General features: G+C 45.8%; 1 protein-coding gene across 1 annotated transcript; it reads left to right on the top strand.

Annotated features, from left to right (window-relative positions):
• The first annotated feature begins 709 nt into the window (after nucleotides 1-709).
• On the top strand, nucleotides 710-8,399 carry RUNDC1 (RUN domain containing 1). The gene is made up of 6 exons (XM_042783265.1): nucleotides 710-1,207; nucleotides 3,154-3,159; nucleotides 4,599-4,757; nucleotides 5,908-6,106; nucleotides 6,530-6,649; nucleotides 7,534-8,399. Exons 1-6 carry the CDS (start codon nucleotides 710-712, stop codon nucleotides 8,397-8,399), a joined length of 1,848 nt encoding a protein of 615 aa, XP_042639199.1.
• Nucleotides 8,400-13,289: the final 4,890 nt, after the last annotated feature.

Here is a 13,289-nt window from a genome sequence, read left to right as displayed (position 1 = left end):
TACGGATTCGAAATAGACGATTCCTCCGCTGGGGTCTGGGCAAGAGCTAGATTAGACGCTATACACATGGAATCATGGTTAGGCCGCAAGGAGCATTTCTCCCCCGTCTTATTCATCTGTGTTTCCAATGCTTAGCAGACTCAGTGCTTGATTTAGAACACTCTCACTCACTGTCATCCAGTCGGACCCAACTCTTAGCGACCCCCTCCTGGGTTACCGAAGCAGTATCACAACTGAAGTAAACTGCCCAACCTGCCTTCCGAGGAGTGGCTGGTGGGTCCCCCAGCCTTTTGGTTAGCAGTCAAACACCTTAGGCACTACGCCACCAGAGCTCCCTGATTTACAACAGGCGCTCAATAAAAAACCATAATGTTATTGCTATGTGCCATCGAGTCAAACCCGACTCATAGCGACCCCTCCTTGGGTTTCCGAGGCAGTATCACTACGGAAGCAGGATTGCCCAACCTTCCTTCCGAGGAAGGGTTGGTGGGTTTGAACCGCCAGGCGTCTGATTAGCAGGCAAGTGTCTTAGCCACTATGCTACCACAGCTCCCAAAACATAATGAATCTAATCAAATCTGAGAGAAGGCCGGTCCCGCAAGAGAGCCGACTGTAAACCCCGCCCACTCGTTCTCGCTGTCAACCAGCCAGCTCGCCGTTGCCATGGCAGCAGGGGGAGCGGCTGACGTGCGGCAGCGTTTCCTGGAAAATGGCGGCTGTCGAAGCTTCTGCGGAGCCGGTAACTGTAGTGGCGGCCGTTGGGCCAAAGGCGAAAGACCAAGAGGAGGAGGACGAGGAGTCGCTGCCACCGTGCGAGACGGTGCGCTGGGCCCCAGTGGGAGCGGTGGCGGAGGCTGGGCCTGGGGCAGGTACGTTCTCGGAAGAGGCGTCGGCCGAGGAGTCCGGTGTGGCCCCGGCCTCTCCGCCGGACTCGCCAGGTCGGACGCTACGGCGGCTTCGGGCCGAGCGGCGGCGGCTGGACTCGGCTCTGCTGGCACTGTCTTCGCACTTCGCGCAGGTGCAGTTCCGCCTGCGCCAGGTGGTACGCGGGTCGCCGGCGGAACAGCAGCGTCTCTTGCGCGAACTCGAGGACTTCGCCTTCCGCGGCTGCCCTCATGTCCTGGGTTACGGGGACCACGAGGACCCTGCCAGCGAGGAGGGCGACGGTTTGCCGGGGGACCGACAACGGTTGTGGGGGAAGGACCAGGTGAGACGCTGGGGCCTGGCCCCGAGGAATATTGAAATAGAGGGAGGGGAGTGGGTAGTGCTGAGTGAGTATGTGTGCTGGAAACGTGCAGACTGGAGACCGGTATGCGGGGCTCGGTGGAGGACGTGGAAGGAAGAGATGCAGGTGTGATGACGTGAGGAGTGGAGAGTGGCGAGCAAAGGGAACATTGAAAGGGCTACTGCAGCCGAAGCGATACTCCTGCCGCTCACCTTGCGTTCACCTGGTAAAGTGCCTAACATTTTCTGATAGAGTCCTCCAGCTCTGGGGACTGGGGAAACTGGGCTGTTTTAAAAGTGAGTTAGAAGCCATGGAACTTCCTGTCCATGCCTTCCTGGAATCTAGAGGAAATTTTTACTCTTTAGAATCTGTTTGTTGTCTGGATGAGAGCAAGATGTGTTAGTGATTGAAAGAAACACAACTCCTGATGATACGAATTTCCTAATGTTGGTATTTAAGACACACACACACACAATCCTGCTTTATAACTAGGCATTCTGAATGAGTTCTTGCTGGTAACTGTAACAAGAAGATCTATTCAGTTAGCTGACACTGAGAACTGATGAGACTAGGAATACCAAGCCAAGGGAAAGTGTCCTTGTAGGCTTTGACTCTCTGGAAGTGCAGATAGCTTGAGGTGTTGAAGAGACATACGCTTTTTCTCCACCTTTTTACTCAAATTACAACCCACACATGGCCTTCTTCCCACTTAAATTGATTTTAGCCAAAAAGACTTATCATTAGCAAATAGCACCTTGTTTATTTAAATCTGAAACATTTCCAATGCAATCCTGTGCTTACTATGCCACCCTTTTCTCCAGCTTCCCACAGCTCCTCGCACAGGTTGCTAGGCTTTTAAGGAAATAAAGGATAGAAAGAATTACTGTGGCCAGGCCTTCTTCAGGAGTAAGCAGCCACAAAAGAATTCTTTTCACTGCTGTTCATCTTCACTTTAGGAAACAATGTACAGAAAAAATGTAGTGCTTGCCCCTCCTAATAAGCACTTCTTGTGCATGCATTGATGTGAATGGGTCATGCCAAAGTGGGAGATGTCATTACACTGAGTGAGTTACTTCTTACCAGTTCAGATTTAACACAAAATAAAAAAACAGTATTTTCTCTTATCTCACTTCATATAGGAATTATTTCTACTACTTCCTGCCTTACACCAGAGCTCATTGTTTCCTATTAAAAATGTTTGGCCATACTCCAGCAAATAGCATACGGTACCTACCACGGCATCGGAAGGAAGATGGGGCAATCTACTTCCATAGTGATACTGCCTTGGAAACCCAAGGAGGGGTCGCTATGAGTCGGGTCCAACTTGACGGCACATAACAACACCTACCACGGCAAGTGGCAGAGTTCAGCAGACATAGCCCTGAAAACAGGATCAGTTTATGGCTGATTCTTTCTTCCATGGCTTCATAAAGCTCAGATACAATGAAAACAAAAACAAAGAACATTTCCCCAGTTCTTCTGGGGCTGGTTAAGTAATTTGCTCCAGTCAGAGCTCATTATTTGGAATTTGTCATTCTGTTCCTAATTCAATTCAGTAACATAGAACAAATGCCATATTGAGAGTTTTACTCAGTGCCAGGCATTATGCTGGGTGTTGAGGGTACAGAGTCAATACTCTTATCTTTAAGGAGTTCATAGATTAGGGAACACAGAATCCTAAGCAAATAATTACAGTGCAGTATGAGCTAGAGGATCACAGGAGGAAACCTCTCAGAGGATAGCTAAGCTTTCTGAAGCAAGGGATGGAGGGACTGGATTGTAGGAAAAAGCAACAATCTGAGAATCCGTGTACAAAGGCTTGGTTTTATGTTGAACAAAGCCAAAGGAAGAGAATTGTGAAAAAATAGCTAGAATAAAAGGCTTATTTTTGTGTTTCATTTCTTTTCTCTCATGCTTTACTTCTGGAGGGCTTGGTAAGTACCATTTTAATATTTGTAATATCCTGTAGACTTGAGAATATGTTGGCCAAGACCATGAAGATTTTGAATAATTTAAATACATAAACTACCTGGTGACTGACAGTGATAAGAGTCACTGGGTCAGAGAAACCTACCAGACCTTTTTTCTATTTTTTTTTACTGTGATTTGGGTCAAAGTTTACAGAGCAAATTCATTTTCCATACAGCAGTTCACACACATTTTGTTTCATGACACTGACTACAATTCCCCACAGTGCAACAGCTTTCTTCCCACTTCTTCCCCCTCATTACCTCTTCCCTGTGTCCTTCCTTCTCATGCACTCCTGCCCCCCAATCTCCCTTTTGTTCTACCACAATTGAACGCTCTAAGGAGTGTATCTGCCTGATATAAATGTTCACCCCATATGCTTGTCTATTTGGCTGGAGTGAGTTCAGCTCCAGACCTGAAGGGTAACTAGGGGTCATGGTCTCAGGGATTTCACCAGGCTCTATCAGACCAGCAAACCTGGTCTTTTTTTTTTTTTTTTTTTAATGATTTTGAGTTTTGTTCCACATTGTTCTCCCACTCTATCCAGGATCTCCTGCACTGATCCCCCTCTGAGTGGTTCACAGTGGTAGCTGGGCACCATCTAGTTCTTCTGGTCTCATGGTCATAGAGGCTGAGGATCGCATGGTGTACCGGTCACTTGGACTAATTGTTTCCATGCGTCTTTGGTTTTCCTCATTCTTCTTAGCTCTGGATGAGGAGAGACCCATTGTTGCATAGATGCCATCTAGAGATGGCCATTTGCCAGCATCCAAGACCCCAGTTGCTACTCACCAAAGTAGGATGTAGAACAATGGTTTTGTGTAGTGTGTTATGCCACTACTGGACCTTTTATTATTATTATTAAAAAATTGTTGCCTTCTCAATCCCCTTTACTTGGTTTCTTGATTTTTCTTAGTGCCTCAAGCACCAGTAGAAGGACTTTGAAAGTTTAAGAAAACTGGTTTTGAGTTATGAAGCCTTTCTCTACATCTTATCCCCAGAGTCTCTTGCAAACTCACGACTGCACAAAGTATTCAGGAGTTCAGCTCTACTGATTGGCTAGGAAGGATGGCATGTTTAATTCCTAGGAGGCTGGCTGGGCTAAGATTAGTTATCTCAACCCTAACTAGACCTTTGAGAAAAAGCAGTCTTCACAAAAGGCCCCATTGTATTCATACCCTATTTCCAGGGAGGGACACATACTTTCTTAACAGAAACCCATGTTTAAAACATTACCCTGGATGAAATAATTAATTTTTTAATATGCCTTATAAGTTCTTTATTTCATTTGGATCATTTGGAAGCATTGTACGTTTTACTCATCATTACTGGCTAGAGAGACTTCTAAATATGCCCTGAAAATAGACCTAAGTGGTTTTTCCCTTTTTTTTTTTTTTAATCTTAGAGTGAGCAGGAGAAACGGGAGCGTCTGGAAACCCAAAGGGAGAAGCAGAGGGAGCTGATAGTACAGCTCAAAACCCAGCTAGATGACCTGGAGACTTTTGCCTACCAAGAGGGCAGTTACGACTCCCTGCCACAATCTGTGGTCTTGGAAAGACAGCGGGTGAGCAGACCTCAGAAGCGCCGCCACTACTGCCTAAGGTTAATTTATCCCTTCCTAGCTCACTGTCACTGGGCCTTCCTGAGAATCCCTGAGCCCGCACGAATCAAAGGAAGTGCTGTGTTACATGGGCCCATTTTTCATTTACACGTGGAAAGCACAGGTTGCAAAGCTTCATAATGTGATGACTGAGCCCTTCCTTTTTGGTGACTATTACTGAAAATAGTAATAGCAATAATAGAATACTAACGATAATTTCTTCCATTTGGTAATTAAAACAATTCTATTTGGGCAAATTGTATGATGTAGATGGGCCTTTTTTTCTGCTACCCACTGTCACTTGGTAAGTATTCAAGGAATCCAGACTGACATTAATACTGTATTTACTTAAGCAGGACCTGGGTAATCAAGCAAATCAATTGGAAAAGACACAGCTACAGCTTCCCCTACATGCTATATTTATGTGTGTGATAGGGCTGTTTTTCTGGCTGGGCTGAAATGACACTACCAAGTTTCAAATTGGCTCTCATAATGTCATTAGTTTATTGTTTTTTGGCTGTGATGCACCTGGTCATTATGTAGAGACTTTTCTTTAGTTGTTTAGAGTAGGGCAAGACGGAATGAGAAGAACTAGAAATGAAGAGAAATCAGCTAAATCTCTTTTAGCCCAAATATTCACATGGTGGTTCTCCTGAGTGAAAACTGACTGGCCTGGGGAAAAATTTTCAGTGGACAAGATAAGTCATTTCTGTCTGAGAGAAACAAAAAAACCTTTTGTTTGTTAACAGAAGCTAGGGAGCTTTGGTGGCGTAGTGCCTAAGGCACTTGACTGCTAACCAGAAGGCTGGTGGTTCAAACCCACCAGCCACTCCTTGGAAGGAAGATGGGGCATCCTACTTCCGTAGTGATTCTGCCTTGGAAACCCAAGGAGGGGTTGCTATGAGTCGGGTCCGACTTGATGGCAAATAACAACAACAACAGAAGCTGACCCCTCAGCCATTCAGCAGTTGCACCGTTTTCTATTACAAATTTGGGAGCAGTGTGAATCTTCGATTTCATATCAAGGTAGAAGGCATACTGGTGACCATTCTCCTTTTCCCTGCCCCTCCCTGAAAAACAGAAGCAGATATGCTTATTGCATGTGGTCTCATAGGTGATCATAGATGAGTTAATAAAGAAACTGGACATGAACCTGAATGAGGACATTAGCTCACTGACCACTGAAGAACTCCGTCAGCGTGTGGATGCAGCTGTGGCTCAGATCGTCAACCCAGTCCGTGTGAAAGAACAGTTGGTTGAGCAACTGAAGACCCAGATCAGAGACCTTGAGATGTTCATCAGCTTCATCCAAGGTCAGAGGAGGGGTGGGGAGAGAAGGGTGGACATAATAATAAACTGCATTTATTCTGAGTACTAATTCCTAAAGGTGACAGTTCTTGATGTCCTGTTTAAGAGGTTTGATCCTGGAAGGGAACCAGTATAGCAGAATGGAAAAAATACGGGTTTTTAAACCAGGCAGTATAAAAATCCCCACTCTGCCACTTACTGGCTTTGTGTCCTTGGCAGGTTACTGAGTTTGTTAGTCTTGATTTCCTTAGGATATTAATTCTCCATTCACTAAATAAATATCTATTGAGCCAGTCACTGTTACAAACAAATTAGAGGATATTTGTAAAATTTGTATCATTTGGTAGGCACTAGTATATATTATTGTTCCTTGAAAAATCTGCCTTAAAAGGCTAATCAATGTCTGCTCTTCTAACTTCTGATCACAGATGAAGTGGGAAGCCCCTTGCAGACAGGTGATGGGCACTGTGAGTGCAAGGCCAATGGGAAGACAGGAAGTGCATCCACAACAACAGGTAGCAGCAGACTGCCTCCAGGAAATGGCAAAGGTAAGTATGTTGTGTTGTTGTTGTAATGTGCCATCGAGTCGGACCCGAGTCATAGCGACCCTTCCTTGGGTTTCTGAGGCAGTATCACTACGGAAGTAAATTGCCCAACCTTCCTTCCGAGGAGTGGCTGATGGATTTGAACCTCCAGCCATCTGGTTAGCAGTCAAGTGCCTTAGGCACTATGCTACGTATAGCTTCCAGAATAGGCAAATCCATAGAGATAGACAGTAGATTATTGTTTGCCTAGGATTAGGGGGATTGAGGTGAAATGGAGAGGGGTGCTCATATGAAGTTTCTTTTTGGAGTGATGAAAATATCCTAAAATTTACTGTGGTGATGGTTATACAACTCTAGATATACCAAAAAAGAACAAAGAAAGAATTTACATTTTACTTTGCACTTTAAGTGGATGTATGGTATATGAACTATACCTTAATCATTAAAAAAAACTCACTCACTGCCCTCAAGTCAGATCTGACTCATAGTGACCCTTCCTTGGGCTTCTGAGGCAATGTCACTACAGAAGTAGATGGAAGTAGATTGCCCAACCTTCCCTCCCAGGAGTGGCTGGTGAGTTTGAATCACCAGCCTTCTGGTTAGCAGTTAAGTCCCTTAGGCACTACATCACCAGAGTTCCCATACCTTAATAAAGCCATCATCAGCAACATAGATAGACAGAGAGAGAAAGAGATACAGAGAGAGAGATTAGATAGATTGATTGATTAGATAGATAGGGTAGGTCCAGCTCCATCCTAGGTGGCTCCTAGCTACATGGGCTCATACTGTACTCAGAAGCAAGACCTGATCTCAGCTTGTGGCTTGTCCCATGTGCCTCGGTGTGGTATGGCCTCTCACTGATGAGTCGTCGTCCTTTATTTAAACAGTGAAGCCAGAAGACGTGAAGAGAGTTCATGAGATGGGGCTGCATCTGATGCGACGAGCGCTGGCCGTGCTCCAGATCTTTGCTGTCAGTCAGTTTGGTTGTGCCACGGGCCAGATTCCACAGACCCTATGGCACAGGGGCCAGGCTGACAGAGACTACTCTCCTTTACTGAAGAGGCTGGAGATAGCAGTAGACCGAGTGAAACAGCTGGCCTTGAGGCACCAGCCACACGACCGTGTCATCACTTCTGCCAACCTCCAGGACCTCTCTCTGGGAGGCAAGGATGAACTGACCATGGCTGTGCGAAAGGAGCTGACAGTGGCTGTGAGGGACCTGCTGGCCCATGGGCTGTATGCTTCCTCTCCAGGCATGAGCCTTGTCATGGCCCCCATAGCTTGTTTGCTGCCAACCTTCTCCTCAGCCCCTGAGACCATGCATCCCTGGGAGCTCTTTGTAAAGTACTACCACACTAAGAACGGCCGTGCTTATGTGGAATCTCCAGCCCGGAAGCTCTCCCAGTCCTTTGCCCTGCCTGTGATGGGGGGAGCCGTTATGACCCCCAAACAGAGCCTACTGACAGCCATACACATGGTGCTGACGGAGCATGACCCTTTTAAGCGCAGCGCAGACTCAGAGCTAAAGGCCTTGGTGTGCATGGCACTGAATGAGCAGCGTTTGGTGTCCTGGGTGAACCTCATCTGCAAGTCAGGGTCACTCATCGAGCCCCACTACCAGCCCTGGAGCTACATGGCACACACAGGCTTCGAGAGTGCTCTCAACCTGCTCAGTCGCCTCAGCGGCCTCAAGTTCAGCCTCCCTGTAGACCTGGCTGTGCGCCAGCTCAAGAACATCAAAGATGCCTTTTGATACGAGTGCCCTGGCCCTCGACCAGTGCCTCACTCAGTAGAGATAGATGTGCTAGTGTTCCAGGGTGGGAGGAAGTGCCCCCGACCGTGCTTTGCTGGCCAGCCAAATCACTGCAATGTCTGTTTTTCCCACCAGCTTAGCATCTCAAGAAGATATGCAGAAAACCCAACTAGAAAGGGTCTGCCTGGGTGTGTGGCCACAGTGTGCGTATGGGCACGTGTATTTCAGCCTGTGTAAGAGATACCTGTCATGACACCCTGTTACACACAGCTCATCATGCCATGTCTGATTTTTAGAACAGTCAGGTTGCTCTAACTGTTCTCTTTATGGCAGTATGCAACAACACGAGTTGTTGGTCCCAGAACCCACTCAATTTGAGGTTCTTATTAATTGAGTTGGGATCAGGTTGGGAGCCATCTTCCTTGAAGCAAGTATGAGAGTCCTAGGGCCAGAGGTTAAATTTCTCTTTAAGAATACTGATTTCTCCTTTCTTCCTGACTCCAGGGTGGGTGGGGCTGCTAGGAATGAGAGGATCTGAGAACAACATTTCTAAGGGAGTTAACCGCAGGTTGATTTTAGAATGAGCCCTTGTAAAGGTAAGAACTGAAACCTGTCCCTGACCAGGTAGGCCTCTTCTCACAGCACAGACAATGGTCTTTTTGTTGTCTTGGAGCACAGGTGTTTATGGGGACGGAGAACCAATGTCTGGGAATATGTTCTCTGGCAAGTAAACTTTCCTCTACACTCCTTCCAACAAGACTCTGCTTAGTTTTCTCAGAAGGAAATGCATTGGCATTAGCAATCTACTCGAGAGACTCCTGGCGAACGTACAGGAACACATGTTGGCTGTAGCTCCTCTTTGGCTGTGGTTTACCACTAGTCTTGGAGGTAAAATGATGAAGGAAGCCTGATCTTGCTCCTCTCCCTTAGATCATTGCTAAAGTGTTCTTCCACTACAGGTACTAGAATGGGGGAATAGGTATTACAGCAGATTGCTGTTTACAGACAAGGGGCTAAACACTGTAAACCTGACTGTAGCATGGTCTTAATTGGTCTTCATTATGTTCCAGTTCATACTTGTCAGTCTGCTTGTGGTGGGTATGGCTCCAAGACTAACCAGAGATGGGGGAAAACCCAGTGGGCTCCAAACACTACTGATTCAGCATTGTTTTCATGTATTAAATTGCCAGCTGCACTTTCTCTGTGCACTATTATGTAGTGCATTTTAACTTAATCTTTTTTCTGCAACATGTTAATTATTTAAATGTATTGTTGATATTTGGGTAGAATTAGTCCACCTTCTGTGTAAAAGAGTTTAAGTAAAATGATGTAAAAAATGATACATCTGTGGTTGCTAATAAAATCATAGTATTTTGTGTAACTTCTCTGCAAAGACCGTAGGGGCTAACCCTTGTCCTTGCTTTCTAACTCTGCCTTGGCATTATCAGCCCACCTGATCCAAATCAGTGTTTCCTTGAGAGCTGTCTGGCTTCTGACGTTTCTGCCTCCTCCCTGCCCTGGATCAACTCAGCTTTGGTTTCCTTAACCTTGTTTCACTAAAAAGTACCCTTGTTGTTACCAGTGATAATGATATCATTAATTGATGATAATACCTATGATAATGGCATTATCAAAGGTGGCTGTGGCCCAGGCTACAGTCCCATCCCCACAGCAGGTCTTACCACACATGCTGCTTTTGGAATTGGCACTTTTGAGTCCATTTGTCTGAAAGTCATTTAGGGTAGGTGATAGGGCATAGCCTTGGGATCACCCCAGTATTACCTTTTTTGAATCCTTACATAAGGCAACTTGTATTAAGGCTTTGTGCTAGCGTCATAGGAAGCATTTGTGTGTGTGTCATCCTAATTTAATTCTTATTATAGTAAGGCAGTATCCTCACTTTCCAGCTGAGGAAACAACCACAGGCTTTCATGGTAGAAGAGCTGGGATTTGAACTCAAATTACCTGGCTCCAAAGCCTATGGTCTTTCCACTCTATCATGTAACATTGTATCTGCTGCTTCTGGATTTTTTTTTTCTCCTTACCCCACTCTTTCACTCCACCATCCCTCTGGGGAGAAGAAGCTATTTTTCACATACCTGCCAAGAGTTTCAGCTGCCAGAAGCCTAGGCTGCAGGGAGATGGGCAGACAGTCATTGCTCCGCCAAGTTCTTCATGAAACCCTAAGATGACTTAGACAGTCCAGCCAGCATCCCAGCAGTCACAGCTATCTGCTAGTCACTGATTTCAGCTGCACCATGACTGAGAACAGACTCTTCTTGGCTTGAGATGAAACAGACAGGACAAGGGAAGAGAGGTACAGTTAGCCCAGGACTGTAAGACCATGCAAAAGTGGAAAGAAAAAGGCATGGATATGTATCCAGTGAAAGTGCAGTCACCGGAAAGATGAGTGTGCTCTGTTGTACAAGTATGATCTGCAGAGCATTGCTAGAGACTTCTGAGGTGCTCTGCATTCATTCAATTGTTACTGAGTGCCTGGGTGAGGTTAGATGCTGAGAACAGATAACATACTCCCTGCCCTTGAGGGGCACACAATTTGAGGAGAGAGATACCCAAGCCAACTGGAAATATAAGTAGCTGACTAAAACACAGATCACTGGATCACACCCACAGAATTTTTGATTCAGTGGGTCTGGGATGAGGCCTGGGAATTTGCATTTCTAGTAAGTTCCCAGGTAATGCTGATGCTGTGATCTGGACCACACTTTAAGAACCACTGACCCAAAGCAACTAATATCTATTCTATCGTAAAGGTAAGTACAGATCCCTCAGGGAGCACAGACCAGGGAGCAGTTAATTTTGCCTCAAGTCAGTTCAGGAATGGCCTTGAAGGATGCATAGGATTCTACCTCTACCACCACCAGGCCCCGAGACATGGAGTGGGGGAAAACCAAGACACATGAACAGTCTGAGTAAAAACCCCAAGGCTCAGAAGATGTTTGCCTGGATCCCAGGGGGGAATACGATGGGTATGGAGGAGTCATGGAACTTGTGCTGAAGGAAAGGTAAGTGAGAGTTCCAACTTCAGGAAAGAGACCAGAAAGGATTTTAGGGGTGGACTCAAGAGTTGTGTTCAGACAGCTTCTCCAGTGAGATCATACAGCTCCACACCAGACCTGGATCAGAATCTTTTAGGATTGGAGATGATCTTTAACAAGCATCCTAGGTGATTCCGATCCACACTGAAGCTTGGAGAGGAGAAAGAACTCAGGCCAGGTCAGTTAGGGAAGAGGTATAAAAGGATAGAAAAGAAAGATTGAGAAAACATACAGGCAAATTCACAGGATTTAGTTACTAATTTGATTTGTAGGGTGGTAATATGTGAGCAAAGGAGCTCTGGGGGCATAGTGCCTAAGGCATTCGCTAACCAGAAGGTTGGTGGTTCAAACCCACCAGCCACTCCATGCAAGGAAGACTGGGCAATCTACTTCTGTAAAGATTTACCCCCTTGGAAACCCAAAGGGGGTCGCTATGAGTCAGAATCGACTCGATGGCAGTGGGTTTGGTTTGAGTATGTCAGCAAGGGCTGTAGTTGGTGGCAGAGTGGTTAAATGCTCAGCTGCTAACTGAACCCATAGCATTTTCTCCATGGGAGAAAGGTAAGGTTGCTTCCATAAAGAGTCTAGCCTTAGAAACCCTATGGGGCAGTTCTACTCTGCACTATGAGTTGATGAGTTGGAATCAACTCAATGGCAACAGGAGTATCTAAGAAGAATCTAAGGTGATTACAAGGTTCCAGGGTTTGGTTCTTACATTCCAAAAGAGAAACAGCAAAGGGGCAGAAGTAGATAAGGAGACTAGAAGACCAGGGAGACAGAAACCGACAGGTGTGTAATAGGGAGAATACTGGGCTGGGAACGAGGAGCCCTTGCTCTGCACCACGAGCTCTCTAACTACAGCTCTAGAAGTGTCTTCTCATCTTTGAGAGAGGTTGGAGCAGATGATCTCTGATGTCCCAACTCTAAAATTTTATAATACAAATTAAAGTATTTTAATTGAATATCTGGTAGCACAGTGGTTAAAGCATTAAGCTGCTGATTTGGTGGTTCAAACCCACCAGCCAATCTGTGAGAGACAGATGAGGCAGTCTGCTTCAGTAAAGATGTACAGCCTTGGAAACACTATGGGGCAGTTCTACTCTGTCCTATAGGGTTGCTATGAGTTGCAATCGACTTGATGGGAGTGGATTATAAAAATACAACTACATAATTGTGTGACAAACCATTGGAATGGAGCCCAGAGGGCTGTGGGGGAAACTGGTCCCTGAAGAGCCTCAAGAAGAGAATTAATGCAACTCTTTATGCTGATTGTCTTCCCATCTTGCCTCAAGACCAATTCTGTAGGTTCTTCAATGCTCAGCTGAGGAAAAACTGGGATGGGTTGTCCTTTTGAACTCCATCTAAAAATACTCTTCCTGCGAGTGATGGAAAATAATTCTGTTTGAGTGCCAAGTAGACCTGGGTTCCACATCCAGATTTGAAGCCCATTTTTGCCACCGTCATGTTCAATCAAGAAAGAGAATTTATCCTCTCTGAATCTCTTGTTTCCTCATGCCAAAGTGGGAAGGAAATACTCAAGACACAGAGGCAGGACGATTCAACATGCTATTGATTTAGGAAGGTCTGGGATGAGGCCTGGGAATTGGCATTTCTAGTAAGTTTCCAGGTAATGCTAGCACCTTGTGCAGGAGCTCTGGTGGTGTAGTGCCTAAGACATTTGACTGCTAACCAGAAGCCTAGCATTCAAACCCACCAGCCACACCTCAAAAGGAAGATTGGATAATCTACTTACATAGTGATACCAACTTGGAAACCCAAGGAGGGGTGGCTATGAGTCTGATCCAACTCCACAGCAGTGAGTTTGGTTCTT

This window comes from Orycteropus afer, unplaced genomic scaffold, assembly GCF_000298275.1.
Source record: "Orycteropus afer afer isolate SDZICR_OR568_19922 unplaced genomic scaffold, OryAfe1.0 scaffold00786, whole genome shotgun sequence".
Classification (NCBI taxonomy): Eukaryota; Metazoa; Chordata; class Mammalia; order Tubulidentata; family Orycteropodidae; genus Orycteropus; species Orycteropus afer.
This window is presented reverse-complemented; position numbering and strand designations above follow the sequence as displayed.